The sequence below is a fragment of the Mixophyes fleayi genome, chromosome 3 (assembly GCF_038048845.1).
Source record: "Mixophyes fleayi isolate aMixFle1 chromosome 3, aMixFle1.hap1, whole genome shotgun sequence".
Taxonomy (NCBI): Eukaryota; Metazoa; Chordata; class Amphibia; order Anura; family Limnodynastidae; genus Mixophyes; species Mixophyes fleayi.
In genome coordinates this window covers 21,717,566-21,733,966 of record NC_134404.1, presented here as the reverse complement: position 1 = coordinate 21,733,966, position 16,401 = coordinate 21,717,566, and the positions used below count along the sequence as shown (strand labels likewise).

Sequence of the window (16,401 nt, the reverse complement as noted above, 5' to 3'; positions counted from 1 at the left end):
CTATTCACACCAATACACCCTCACAACTATCCCAATCTCCACTCTGAGCCACACTCGCTCCTCTTGTTTCAGCTGTGCCATCTTTCCTTTAGAATGGAAGCTCTCTAATGAGCAGGGTCCTCCATAGCCTTTGTTTTCATGTCTCCATTCATTTTGTCTCCCTTGTCTGTTCTTGTCTTACTTATGTCCTGTTTTATATATGTCCTTGTCTTCCCGGCTGTACGGCACTGTGGAGCACTGTGATGCCTTACAAATCTACGATAATAATAATAATAATAATATGCCTCTTAGTGAAGCAGATGATACACAGAGTAGCTGCCTCTGAAAGATCTGGCGTTGTTTGATAGATGCTGATGCTGTTCCTGCTGCTGAAGGCGATTTACCAACCCAGTGGGCTGTCACCCTCATATATTCTTTAGTTTTCCCAGTTCCGCTTGTCCCCATATCTGTGGTTAAGTGTACAGTGGGTAGAATGGCATTTTGTTGCGCATTAATTTTCTTTTTTGTAACCTCCTGGTACAGTTGAGGAATTGCTTGTCTGGTAAAATTTGTGTTGAGATGGAATTTGGTAACAGGGACACAGGACCTCAATTAACTGTCTTATTCCCGCTGCATTAATGGTGGATATTGGATGCATATATATAATCGCCGCGGTCCCTGTGATCCGCCGTCCGACTGGTTGACAGTTGCCATACTTGTTTCCTCTTGCAAAGGATTGTTTAACAGTTAATTGGTGTAAACTACTAGTAGTCTTCTTCTTGGTCTGCTTCTGGGATGAAGATCCACCCCAGCAGCAGGAGCAGCAGCAGTGGGCCTAACGATCGATTCTTCTGAGGAGTCCTGGATAGGGGAGGAGTCATCACGCCTAAGAAACTTAGATGCAGAACTAACTCTGATCACTTGTGAGGATATTGATGATGAAGGTGTTGGGGGTGTAGATTGCAGGTGCTGGGATCTAGCTGAGGGAAGGGAGGTAGCTGATGCTGGACTGCTTGTTGTTATTTGTTTAGCATAAGTTTCTGATTTTCCCAAGAGCTTTCCATGAACTCGCTTCAAATGGTGTAACATGGATGAGGATCCTAGATGGTTAAGGTCCCTACCTCTACTGACTGTGGCTTTACAATGCTACAAATGGCTAGACAACTGTTGTCAGGATTTGGGTAAAAATAATTCCACACATAAGAGGTGGATTTTTTGGTCTTATGCCCAGGCATGACAATGGCCTTCTTCTTATCACTGGCAAGAGCTGCTTCCACTGGTGCATGACTTGCCACAGTAGAGTTCATTAACAGAACTGTTTGCTTAGGTGCCTTAAGCCCATTGTTAGCTTGTTTTGTGGGAGCCCTAACAAACCAAACACTTTAGCCATAAAAGTGGCACTCCTTGTCACTGGAGTACTTGCTTTGTTAAATTGTACATGACCTTTTTATTATCTTACATAAGGGTGGGTGAAAGTGCCTAAGGACAATTCCATCTTGCACCACTTTTCTTTTCTGCCACTGCTGGGTGGCAATGTTTCCTAGATGTGCTATGAACTGCCGTGTGTTTGAGTCATTGCTCTGTCGCTTACCATCCAGCCAGGTCACTGCAGTCTTTGTCTGAAAGTGTATGGAAATATTGTGACCTGTAAGGTGGTCAACATTGGCTGGAAATGACTGGAAATTAGTGTTATAGAGGTTAATAATAATATAGTAACAAAAATTAGAGCAAAATGATGTGATTTTAGCATATTTTAGCTATTTTTACTTAAAAATACAGGTGCAAAACCAAAACATGGGGGTCAGTGAACATCTCTAGTTTCTACTAATGTGTAATAAAAAGAAGTGCCACATTGAATAGAAAGTTGTCCCTCACACAAGATTTTATTAAGCCATAGACAAAGCTAAACTGAGCAGTAATTTAGGAGAAAAATGGAGAAGTTTATTGGAAGGGGTGGTATAAGTCGGCGGAGAGGAAGCAATGCGCCTTATTGTGCGCTGCGTGGACCGTCGAGGTGTGCCGATGGAAAACCAAGGTGTGCATAAAATGTACTTTGTAAATGACCGCCACTAGAGAATGTGGCCACAGTGACTTGACAGTCAGTACCCTATAGAATACTGTAGAGAAAGGATAGGAGGACGGTAGGTGAAGGGGGTGAGGACACAAAGCAGAGGCCGCTTCTGACCCAGCGCATGAGCTAATAACCCAAATGTGCTTGAGATATAAAGCCATGCCTACACACTGCTTACAGAACAGAGGAGAGGATTCAAAAAATTGTGCTTAGATGCACAAAGTAAAGTTGATCATTGAAGCACTTCAGTCCTAAAAGAAAATCCTAAAATCAAGTTTATTCTCTTATTCTTATTAAAATTAGGGATGTGCACCGGCGACTTTTGAGGTCTCGTGTTTTGTGTTTTGGATCCGGATTTTCGTTATTTTTGAGGTTCGGATTTGTCTCGCAAAACACTTGACGAAAGGTCTCGGTTCGGATTTAAGGTTTTGGATTCGGATTTTTTTGCAAAAAAACATAAAAAGTTTAAAAATCAAGTTTTTGGGCTTATTTTCACTCCTAGGCTATTATTAACCTCAATAACATTCAATAACAAGCATTTCCACTAATTTACAGTGTATTCTGAACACCTCACAATATAGTTATTAGTCCAAAACGTTGCAACAAGGTATCTTTCTGGACTGCGTAGAGGAGTGGGTCACCACAATATATTAAAAACCCAGAACTTTTATGAATCGCACCAATAAATGTACCTGGACTGCGTAGAGGAGTGGGTCACCACAATATATATTAAAAACCCTGAACTTTTATGAATCGCACCAATAAATGTACCTGGACTGCGTAGAGGAGTGGGTCACCACAATATATTAAAAACCCTGAACTTTTATGAATCGCACCAATAAATGTACCTGGACTGCGTAGAGGAGTGGGTCACCACAATATATATTAAAAACCCTGAACTTTTATGAATCGCACCAATAAATGTACCTGGACTGCGTAGAGGAGTGGGCACTGGGCACCACAATAAAATATATAAAAAACCTTCAACAGGTCTGCATTACACTACACATACGGCTGCTCCTCCATCCTCTCCATCATATACATGTTGGAGTTTTAGCGTGTGACAACCTCTTGTTTTTGATAATGTCAGTGCATTTTGAATATTTTTCAATTTGCCCCACACCACTGAATGTACTTTATCTATGATACGCATCTATCTATCTTGACTGCGTAGTGTGGTGGCCCCGGTACACAATTTGGTACCGAGGCCACAATATAATTAAAAAACCCTCCACGTGTCAGAATTCCACCAAACAAGTATCTGGACTGCATAGTGGGGTGGCCCCGGTACCCAATTTGATACCGGGGCCACAATACCTCCTCCAAACATGGTACAGACAATTCGTCATTGAGATCCCAGACAGACAGGGTCAAAGTGTTATTGTTTGACTTTGTAAACCCAAAAAACTGTCCCTGTTGCACATAGTCGTGCAATGAAGACTGACTTTTTCATTTAAAGGCACGATCTTTCAAGTGTAGTGTTTGTAAGTCTAAGTCATATTATACTTTTGGTAAAATTGGTTTATTTTGTTCCTCTTTATGGTAATTAGTAATAGAATTAAAGTATGAAATAGAATTAAAGTATGAAATAGAATTAAAGTATTAAATAGAATTAAAGTATGAAATAGAATTAAAGTATGAAATAGAGTGGTATATAGAGTTGTAGTGTGGTATAGATAGAGTGGTCCACACAATATAATAATAATAAAACCCTCAACTGGTCTGAATTCCACCAAACAAGTATCTGGACTGCGTAGTGTGGTGGCCCCGGTACACAATTTGGTACCGAGGCCACAATATAATTAAAAAATTGGGCATCAACTGTCACCGTTGTTTAATATCTGATACACCTAAATATGGACTGCACAGTGGAGTGGCCCCGGTAGTAAATTTGGTGCCGGGGCCACAATACCTCCTCCAACTTCCAAGTGTAGTGTTTATAAAGACAGACAGCGTCGAAGTGTTATTAGTTGATTTTCTTAACCCTAAAATTGTCCCTGTTGCAAATATTCGTGCAATGGACAGTTACTTTTTTATTGAAAGACTCAAGCTTTCAAGTGTAGTGTTTATAAAATATAAACAACAATACAGTAGTTTTAGAGCACGTCAATACCTCTTGTTTTAAATTATGACACGGCATTTTACTTTTGGTTTAATTTCTTGTATTTTTTTAAATTTGGTTTTACTTTTTGAACATGGCAAACGACTGTTGATTGGTCATATAATGCAAAAAAAAAAGGTCCAAGATGGAATTGTCCTTGGGCCCTCACACCCACCCTTATGTTGTTGAAATAGGACATGCACACTTTAACAAACCAATCATTTCAGCGACAGGGCCTACCAAACAACTTTGGCTGAAATGATTGGTTTGTTTGGGCCCCCACACCAAAAAAGCTATTCATCTCTCCCTGTACAGACTAAACAGGCTCTACTGAGGCAAGATGTCGTCCTCATCCTCAACCTCTGATTCCTCTCCCCCTACAGTGTGTACTTCCTCCTCATCACACATTATCAATTCGTCCCCGCTGGACTCCACAACCACAGGTCCCTCTGTACTGTCTGGAGGGCAGTGCTGTACTTCATTGAGGAATTGATTATTCATTTTTATAAACATCATTTTTTCAACGTTCTGAGGAAGCAACCTCCTTCGCCGCTCACTGACCAGGTTCCCCGCTGCTCTAAAAACTCTTTCCGAGTACACACTGGAGGGGGGACAACTCAGGTAAAATAGAGCCAGTTTGTACAGGGGCTTCCAAACTGCCTTTTTTTCCTGCCAGTAACAATATGGACTGTCTGACATGTCTACTTGGATGGTGTCAGCAAAGTAATCATCCACAATTTTTTCTATTGTGACAGCATCCAATGCAGCGACAGTAGACATGTCTGCAATGGTTGGCAGGTCCTTCAGTCCGGACCAGATGTTATCAGCATCCCCGCCAGCGCCTCTTTTGGGAAAACTGAGCTTTTTCCTCGCAGCCATAGATGTGGAAGAAAATGAGGGTGGAGCTGTTGGCATGTCACGGTCCTCTTCAGAGGACAATCTCCTGACCAGCAGGTCTTTGCACCGCTGTAGACTTGTGTCCGCCGGAAACAGAGACACAACATACGCTTTAAACCGAGGATCGAGCACGGTGGCCAGAATGTATTCCTCTGACTTTAAAAGAGTGACCACCCTCGGATCCTGGCAAAGCGTACGAAGGGCTACATCCACAAGAGCTACATGCTTGGTGTAATCGCAATGGCTTACCAGCTCCTCCCTCACTTTCTCCAGCTGCTTCTGCAACAGCCTGATCAGGGGAATGACCTGACTCAAGCTGGCAGTGTCGGAACTGACTTCTCGTGTGGCAAGTTCAAATGGCTGCAGAACCTTGCACAACACGGAAATCAGTCTCCACTGCGCTTGACTGAGGCGCATCCCCACTCCTTTGCCTATGTCGTAGGTGGCTGTGTAGGCCTGAATGGCCTTTTGCTGCTCCTCCATCCTCTGCAGCATATAGAGGGTGGAGTTCCAGCGCGTCACAACCTCTTGTTTGAGGTGATGGCAGGGCAGGTTCATGCTTTTTTGATGTGCCTCTAGTCTGCGGTAGGCACTGGCTGAATGCCGAAAGTGTCCAGCAATTTTGCGCGCCACCGCAAGCATCTCCTGCACACCCCTGTCACTCTTGAGGTAATGCTGCACCACCAAATTAATGGTGTGGGCAAAACATGGGACGTGCTGGAAATTGCTCATATTTAATGCCCGCACAATGTTACTGGCATTGTCTGACACCACAAATCCCCATGAGAGTCTAAGTGGGGTAAGCCACTGGGAGATAATTTCCCTCATTTTCTCTAATATGTTGTCAGCATTGTGCCTCTTATTAAAGCCTGTAATGCACAATGTTGCCTGCCTTTGCACGAGCCGCCATTTTGTAGTTGCTGCTACTGATGCAGCTGTTGCTGTTGCTGCAGAAGGGGATGCATCTACCCAGTGGGCTGTCACAGTCATATAGTCCTTCGTTTGCCCAGAACCACTTGTCCACATGTCCGTGGTTAAGTGGACAGTGGGTACAACCGCATTTTTTAGAGCACTGAGGACACTTGATCGTACTTCTCTGTACATTTTTGGTATCGCCTGCCTAGTGAAGTGGAATCTCGACGGGATTTGGTACCGGGGACACAATACCTCCATCAACCCTCTAAATCCCACTCCACTGATGGCGGACACCGGGCGCACGTCTAACACCAACATTGCAGTTACAGCCGCAGTTATACGCTTTGCAATAGGGTGACTACTATCGTATTTTGTGGTCATGGCAAACGACTGTTGGACGGTCAATTGTTTTGTGAAAGACTTAGCGGTCTTACGACTTCCCCTCTGGGAAGATGACCGACTAACAGCAGCAACAGCAGCAGTGGCAGTAGTAGGCGTACCGCTGCAGGATTCCTCGGATGAATCCCGTATTGAGGAGGACTCAGTCTGGCTGCTGACTTGGGCTGCAGGACTGAATCTGATGGAGATTGTGGAGGAAGTTGACGAGGAGGGTGTTGCTGGTGTGTATCCAACTGGACCACGGGATTTAGGTGTCCCTGTACCGATGAGGGTCCTAGCCCCAGTTCCTGAACTAACCACTGAACTATGAAGGTTATTCAGGTGACGTATAAGGGAGGATGTTCCTAGGTGGGCAAGATCCTTACCCCTGCTTATTTGAGCTTTACATAAGCTACATATGGCCATACATTGGTTGTCTGGATTTGGATAAAAATAACTCCAGACCGAAGAGGTGCATTTTTTGGTCTTCTGACCAGGCATGACGATGGGCTTTTTCATCCCATGGACATCAGCTGTTTCCCCCCCTGGTGCCTCATTTACAATAACCACATCACCATCCTCATCATCAAGTTCCTCCACAGCGCCAGCTACATCATCAATAGGCTCCTCCCGAGCCACCTCTTCCCGTACAGTGATGGGAAGGTCAGGCTTGACAACCACCAACACCCTTGGACTCGTCTTGAGGATTTGTGATAATTTCTCTTTAGAAGGCAGAGTTGTTTGCTGTTTTGTTGCTGACAGCATAACTCTCTTCAATTTTTTGTAGGGGGGGGGGGAGGAGGAGGGCTAAGATCCGTGGGTGAAGCTGAACCACTAGTCATGAACACGGGCCAGGGCCTAAGCCGTTCCTTGCCACTCCGTGTCGTAAATGGCATATTGGCAACTTTACGTTTCTCCTCAGATGATTTTAAGTTTCTCTTTTTGCTACTTTTTCTTAACTTGGGCTTTTTGGATTTTACATGCCCGGTACTACGAGATTGGGCATCGGGCTTGGAAGACGACGTTGATGCCATTTCATCGTCTATGTCATGACTAGTGGCAGCAGCTTCAGCATTAGGAGGAAGTGGGTCTTGATCTTTCCCTACTTTATCCTCCAAATTTTTGGTCTCCATTATATGTAGCACAAGATACTGCAGAATGTGTGAACTTGGTAATATTGCAGTACCAATGGACTTATACTGCTGTATTGGTTTTGCAAATTTGGTTATAATAATTATTATATATTTTTTTTTTTTAAATTTTTTATTTTTTTTTACTTTTTTTTTATTTTTTAAAAACTTGGGAATAATGGGGAAATAACTATGCCCTTAGAAGCACAGAGCACAGGACACAGCACCACTGGACTGAACAGGACACGGCACAGGACCCAGCAGCACTACGGAACTCAGCAGGACAGAGCACAGGACACAGCACCACTGGACTGATACTGCAGAATGTGTGAACTTTGTAATATTGCAGTACCAATGGACTTATACTGCTGGATTGGTTTTGCAAATTTGGTTATAATTATATATATTTTTTTTTTAATTTTTAATTGTAATTTTTTTTTTTACTTTTTTTTTAATTTTTTAAAAACTTGGGAATAATGGGGAAATAACTATGCCCTTAGAAGCACAGAGCACAGGACACAGCACCACTGGACTGAACAGGACACGGCACAGGACCCAGCAGCACCACTGACCTCAGAAGGACAGAGCACAGCACACAGCACCACTGGACTGATACTGCAGAATGTGTAAACTTTGTAATATTGCAGTACCACTGGACTTTTACTGCTGAATGTGTGAACTTGGTAATATTGCAGTACCAATGGGCTTATACTGCAGGATTGGTTGTGCAAATTTTGTGGTAATTAAAAAAAATTAAATTAGTTTTTGGTATTTTTTTAAATAACTTTTTTTTAATTTTTTAAACACAGGGGAATATTGGGGAAATAACTATGCCCTTAGAAGCACAGAGCACAGGACACAGCACCACTGGACTGAACAGGACACAGCACTGGACCCAGCAGCACCACTGACCTCAGAAGGACAGAGCACAGCACACAGCACCACTGGACTGATACTGCAGAGCACAGCACAGCACAGCACAGCACAGCACAGAACTAAACAGCACAGCACAGAACTAAACAGCACAGCACGAGATCTACCAGGACAGAGGACCACCTAACACACCCTCCCTCTACCCTGATCAATGCCCGAGTGAAGATGGCAGCGACTAGCGGGGAATTTATAGGATCCGAGTATCGCGAGATCCGACAACGGGATTATGAGTCAGAGCCTCAGTTTCAGATTTGAATTTGGCGCCAATACCCGGATCTGTCTCGGATCCGACTCGGATCGGCAATGTTCGGGTGGGCTCGGATTTCAGATATCCGAGCCCGCTCATCTCTAATTAAAATATCCTATATTTAGTAATACATCTCATTGCTTATTTTGCTATACATGTCCAATGGAAGCCTAATTTGATTAAAATCAAAAAAGGAAAGAAAGGAGATAAATTTAAAATCATAAACGAACTCTTGAGTAGAGTCGGATATGATTTGCTATTGCAATAAGGATTTTTTTGTCTGATGTTAAAACTATGATGTAGTCACAGTCAGGGTTGGAAGATTATGAGTAATCTTAGGATCTTTGTGGAACTAGGGATATAAGCCAGGTTGTTGATTTATATACAGTATTTCACACTTGTCCAGGGGAACAGACTCTGTAGTTATTCTATATAATTAATTTCTCCTTATATATTTCTTTTTTAATTGTTTTTTTTAATTGGTTCTATTTATTTATTTTACAAGACTTCCTCTGACATCTCCAATAACGATATTAATAAAAAGATGGTATATAAGCAAGGCTTTTTTATTCAAATATCAAAAAATAAATATTTTTGATATTTGGTTTTTGATATTTGATATTTGAATCTATCCCCTGTATCTTTCCCCTGACCTCTCTCCTTCTGTAGCTGTCTTTCTGCTATCTCTACATGGATGTGTCAACTATATCTAAAGCTCAACATGTCCAAAACAGAGCTTATTATCTTCCCTCCTGCCAGAGACAGCACATCCCCTTAGATCTCCCTCTATGTCAATAACACCACAATTTCCTTAGTCTCCCAAGCCCGCGGCCTTGGTGTTACACTTGACTGCCCTCTGCTTTATTCCTCACTTCCAGACTCTCTCCCAGTTCTGTTGAAACATTGTCAGAATACGCTCTTTTATTACTCAACATCCTACCAAAACTCTTACCCGTTCTCTCATCATCTCCCATCATGACTACTGCAACCTTCTGCTATCTGGCATTCCTGACACCCATATATCCCAACTTCAATTCTCCCTAAATGCTGCACCACTTTGCAAATCCCTACACTGGCTCCCTGTGTCCTCCAGAATCAAATTCAAATTACTCATCTTTACCTACAAAGCCATCAACAACACTACCCCTTCATATATCTCAAATCTCATATCAAAATATTCTCCCTCTCGCCCTTTTAGATGTACCTCTGACCTGCGCCTTGTCTCATCTCTGGTAAACACCTCTCACTCCCGCCTACAAGACTTCTCCCGTGCTGCTCCCCACTTATGGAATTCCCTACCATGCTCAATCAGACTTTCCCATAGCCTTTGAATCTTTATATATCTGAAAACCCGTCTCTTTGTTAGAGCTTACATTATCCCAGATAACCCTATTCACACCAATACACCCTCACAGCTGTCCCAATCTCTACTCTGAGCCACACTCGCTCCTTTTATTTCAGCTGTGCCTTCTTCCACTTAGAATGTAAGCTCTCTAATGAGCAGGGTCCTTCATACCCTTTGTTTCCATGTCTGCATTTATGTTGTCTATCTTGTATGTTCCTGTTTTATGTATGTACTGTTTTCCATACTGTGGTGCCTTACAAATCTAAGATAATAATAATAATAATAAAAATAATAATAATATATTTAAGTACTGGTACCCTGCTAAATACTGCAAATGAAAGACAGGTACCACTGCCAAAGTCATAGTATTGGGAAGGGATGAGATTAGGTCACATAAAAGTCGTCTCAACATGAAATCGTTATTTTATTATTTGAATTATTTATATTATAATAATCATTCTGTGTTCTCCAATTTCAGCCCCAGATAATCATCTACAATGAACCTGGCTGCGGCTGAAGGTCACATGGCCTCTCAATCCAGTTCAGAACAGCGGTTACCCCCTGTGGCTCGCCCTCATGCAGTCTCCGAAGTGACACCAGCGAAGAAGATAACCTTCTTTAAGAGTGGAGACCCTCAGTTCAGTGGAGTGAAGATGGCTATTAGTCGGCGCAGTTTTAAAAGTTTCAGTGCCCTCATGGACGATCTTTCAAACAGAGTTCCTTTGCCCTTTGGGGTGCGGACGATCACGACCCCTCGGGGAACACATAGCATAAACAGACTCGAGCAGCTTCAAGATGGGGGGCGTTATATTTGCTCTGATAAAAAATATGTGCAACCCATTGCTGGACGTAAGATGGTCACTCAGAGAGCTAGTCGTCCAGTTAGTGGCCGGAAACAAGGTCAACAGGAGGATCAGGAGGAGGAAAATTCTTCAACTCATTTCCAACAGGTGCCGAAACCAAGAAAGAAAATTGTTCTTGTGAAGAATGGAGATCCAACTGTTAGACGTTCCGTCATCCTAAACCGTCGGAACACTCGTAATTTCAGGACTTTCCTTGAGGATGCTTCGGATCTCTTGCAGTATACCGTGCGGAGGTTGTACACTGTGGATGGAAGTAGAGTAAGTAATAAGGTTGCTTTATAATGCACAATGTATAAACTATTGTTAATGATCTAATTTCATACAACTGTTACTAACAGACATTATTACTTAAGTATTATGGTGAACAATTGGTGGTTTTATGATTCATGTAGACAATGTGGATATTGCAAATTACCTAGATGCCTTCTTATAGCATTATTATTTACATTGTAGAGTATATTATTCCTTTTTAAGCAATTTTATCCAATCATTGTTAGCCAGGACACAAGCTGAGTCCAATAAGAACGTGTTCACATAACTGTGACTGAGGTAGACCTTGACAGAAGCGCAACTCTTGCGGGTACCGGAGGGCTGGTACCGCGAGATGCAATGATGATCGATCGGCAGCACGAACGAGCCGCATCTGGTTGGATATTTGCAGATTGACCTCTCCAACTGATAGTACTTAAATCATTAGCGTGCCTGTTATATAAGTCACGGCCATCTATTTGCATTACTTCATTGATATTTCCATTTGGACTAACCCAAATGAAAGATTTTTAAAGTGGAAAATAACAGATGTTTGCATTTAATGTAATTAGACTACATTTAATTAAATTTTAATAACATGGTAAATGCAACTTTTTGCATTTATTAATAACAGTTCCCAGACACTATTCTCGGTTGTGTATGTGACACTTCATTAACATTATTATATTGTGTACCAATATGGTAATGCGACTTTCAGATTTACTACCAACACTGCATTTCTGCGCTTTCTGTATGCTATAGGTTTGGCGTAAGTATACACGCTTGTTACTCCTGATGTAAGCCTGGCGCAAATGCACTGTTTCATGTGTACATCATTTCCTGCCAACTTACTTTGTGCAATTATGTCATGAGCCCCTTAGTGTATATAACAATGACTACAATGTAATCTGCAAAATTTAGCTTTTCAATGGCCTCTTTCAGGGGACTTTACTGTTCATGTTGGTTTGGTCGTCATTCACAACAGTCAGTCATTAGAGTTGCAGTTGTATTCTATTAGCGGTTTGGTTTTGGGGCCTCATCTTCTTCGATTCAATACATTTCTTGAGCTCCAAACGCTGGTAACAAAGCCATGTCAATACATTTGCCTTTGATGTGTATTTTTTTGTATGTGTTAGAAAACATAAAACCTGTGCCTTGCCTTAAGTATGTCTAAGGAGCATGGACAGAAACCAGAACTGGAAGGAAACAAACACTAACAAAATGCAGATAGCACATATTAAGAAGCCTAGTGGTTGATCCAACATTAACTATTACATAAATGCCTTTGACAAGTGTTATTATAAGAAATAAAGACACAGGAGGCTTGTTTGGTGGAGAAATTGTTACTACAGTTATTGAAAATAATTTAAAGTGGTGGCAAAGAAAAAAAGTATTGGCCAATCAGTTACTATCCAGTCTTCAACCAAATTACGTTGAACAAAGAACGTCCTCTGGCACTTCTAGGTCATGAAGCCCCACTCTCCCTTGTTTGACTCAGCCACTGTGCCCCATAACTCTCAGGGGGGAGAGTCACTAACAACAAGCCTCCCTTTTGAAGGAGAGTGCTCCACTGCCACCCAAATGCCTTATTTATCGTTACTGATTGCATAGGCCTGGAAACCCCCCTCCAAGCCTGGGGCACTGTATAATTGAGGTGTCTGGACCCTGCCCCCGCTTCACACGGCTCTGCTTGAAAGGAGAGAGCTGCGTGCACCTAACAGTAGTGCACGCAGCATTGCCCATGTATTTTATGGGGATAGGAAAAGTTGGAGAGTTGCCAAGCACTCTTTAAAATTATAGCTACGCCCCCATGCATGCTGGTCACACCCACTAGCGGCGTGGTGTGGAAACCCCCCTCTACAAATCCTGCGTTTGCCCCTGGATTGGCATGCTTTCCCGTCACACCAAGAACCTTCTGAAATAAAAAAAAAAACACACTGCTTAAACTATCATAAAAAAAAACTACAACCAATGGGAAGGGAAATTGCAAGTGCAATTGGCAAGTGGCAAGACAAAGAAACCATCTACACTTAGGCTTGTAAAACCGCCCCAGCTCCGGCCGTCCCCTAAAACCTTTCTGATTGGCTAATAAATACTACTAACAAACCTGATTTCATATTAACTCTTGCAGGGCACCAAACTCTATTTTCTACCACAACCTGGGAGCTTATACGCCTTCAGGCCAATTACCTGCCCTCAGCTAGAATAGTAATAAAATAAAAATCTTTTTTTTGGGTGCTAGTATCCAGATTTATACCTTCACATTACTCTGTTACAGCCAATGGCTTAATCAATTCCCAGACTTCACTGCAGTCATGTGACCACGGATCGCACTGCTTAGAAGGACTAGGAGTACAGTTCCATTAATAGATTAAACATATTTAACTTTTAATCAGGCTTTGTTCTATCAGGGTTTGGCCTAGTAACATTCACAGCACTGTAACTGAATTATTTATCATGAAACTGCTCCTTGCAGCCTGAGTGTTACTGCCCGACCTTGTCCCAAGTTGTCCCAGGTAACAGGTAGTTAAAAAATGTTGAATTAAAATAGATTATGATATTTGGACAAGTGAAAACTATCTAAAAAATTTTAAAGAAAGGCAGAAAATAATTCTTTCATAGCAGTAATTGGCTGCATAAATAAATACACAGTTAAGAATGCAATATACTATTAGTGTTTTACTGCATATTGTTTAATTATTCTTTTACTCCACATCTCTCAGATTAGTCAATATAATTCCAGTATTTTATTACTCCATATTAGTTCAGTTATTCCATATTACTTCAATTAATGCTCCACATCTTTTCATTATCCTATTACATCATAGAATTCCAATATTCTATTACTCTTCTCACTTCACTATTTAGCCTATATAATTCTATTATTCTATTACTTAATGACATTCTATTAATCTATTATTCCATATCATTTCAATAATCACTCCATATCAATTAATTATTCTATTACTCCATTTAATTTAAATAAGTACTCTATATCATTCGTTATTCTATAACATAATACAATTACATTATTCTAATACTCCATATCACTTCAATATTCACTCCATATCATCACATTACTATATAACTCCATATAATTACATTGTTATATTACTCTATAACATTCCAATAATTGTGCCATATTATTTCATTATTATTTGAGTCTATATCACTTCAATAATTACTCTATATAACTCCATTATTCTATTACTCCATATAATTTCACTATTCTATTACTCCACTTCAAGTATTACTCCATAACTTTTCATTATTAAATTACTCCATATAATTCCATTATTCTGTAACTTCATATAATTTGATTTATTCAATAACTCCATATGACTTCAGTAATTAACAATGACAATAATAATGCAATTTATTCTTCTTTTGCTCCATACAATTCCATCATTCTATTATGACATAATTTCATTATTCTAGCATTCCATATAATTTCATTATTTTATCATTTGATATAACTTCATTATATTATTCCATGTAATTTAATCATTATATTGCTTCATATTAATATTTTATCATTCCATGGCAATCAGTTTTTCTCTTACTCCATACCATTCCATAATTACATATCATTAAACCATTTTGGTATTTCATTACTCCATATAATTTAATTACTGTATAACTCGATATAATTATATTATTCTATTACTTACTGTAACTTCACAATTTAATTTTCCATGCCATTTCATTATGGTATTCTGCATATCATTCCGTTATTCCATTCTCCATATCAGTCCATTATTGTATTCTCCATAGCATTCCATTATTGTATTATACAAATCATTCCATTATTGTATTCCCCATATCTTTGTATTGTTGTATTTACCATATCATTACATTATTCCATTCTACATATCAGTCCATTATTGTATTTTCCATAGAATTCCATTGCATTATCCAAATCATTCCATGATTGTATTCGTCATATCTTTGTATTGTTGTATTCACCAAATCATTCCACTATCCCATGCTCCATATGATTCTATTATTGTATTCACCATATCATTCCATTATTCCATTCCTCATATCAGTCCATTATTGTATTCTCCTAAGCATTCCATTATTGTATTATCAATATCATTCCTTTATTTCATTCACTATATCATTCCATTTTTCCATTCTCCATATCAGTCCATTATTGTATTCTCCATATCATTCCATTATTGTATTCTCCATATCATTCCATTGTTCTATTCTCCATATTATTCCATTATTCCTTGCTCGATATCATTCCATTATTATATTCTCCATATCATTATATTTTTCAATGCTCTATATTATTTCGTTATTCCATTCTGCATATCATTCCATTATTCTATTATCCATATCATTCCACTGTCCCATTCTCGATAACCTTCCACTATTGTATTCTCCATATGATTCCATTATTCCATTCTCCATATCATTTCATTATTCTATTACTATTAGTCAATGTGATTCCATTATTCTATTACTCCATATGATTCCATTATTCTATTACTCAATGTGATTCCATTATTCTATTACTCCATATGATTCCATTATTCTATTACTCAACGTGATTCCATTATTCTATTACTCCATATGATTCCATTATTCTATTACTCCATATGATTCCATTATTCTATTACTCAATGTGATTCCATTATTCTATATGATTCCATTATTCTATCACTCAACGTGATTCCATTATTCTATTACTCGATATGATTCCATTATTCTATTACTCCATATGATTCCATTATTCTATTACTCAATGTGATTCCATTATTCTATCACTCAACGGGATTCCATTATTCTATTACTCCATATGATTCCATTATTCTATTACTCCATATGATTCCATTATTCTATTACTCAATGTGATTCCATTATTCTATTACTCCATATGATTCCATTATTCTATTACTCCATATGATTCCATTATTCTATTACTCCATATGATTCCATTATTCTATTACTCAATGTGATTCCATTATTCTATTACTCCATATGATTCCATTATTCTATTACTCAATATGATTCCATTATTCTATTACTCCATATTATTCCATTATCCATATCATTTCATTATTCTATTACTCAATGTGATTCCATTATTCCAGTGGTTCCCAAACTTTTGCAGTTCGCGGCACCTTTAGAGTCTCCATCATTTTTTCAAGGCACCCCTCAAAGTAGCTGGGTCAAAGAATGTAATAAGTATTTAGGACAGGACAGAAATACTTATTTAGTTGTATGCAAAAATACACAGAAATATATATTTTTTCAATTATATTTCTGTAAAAGAATAATTTAC

The 16,401-nt window shown here is 39.7% G+C and overlaps 1 protein-coding gene across 1 annotated transcript in view; it reads left to right on the top strand.

Annotated features, from left to right (window-relative positions):
- Positions 1–16,401, top strand: part of RP1L1 (RP1 like 1) — a 63,244-nt gene that overhangs the window by 30,453 nt on the left and 16,390 nt on the right. The window contains exon 2 of the mRNA XM_075201199.1: positions 10,475–11,117. Within this exon, the coding sequence (XP_075057300.1) occupies positions 10,494–11,117 (624 nt within the window). The 5' untranslated portion in view covers positions 10,475–10,493. The remainder of the gene's footprint in view (positions 1–10,474; positions 11,118–16,401) is intronic.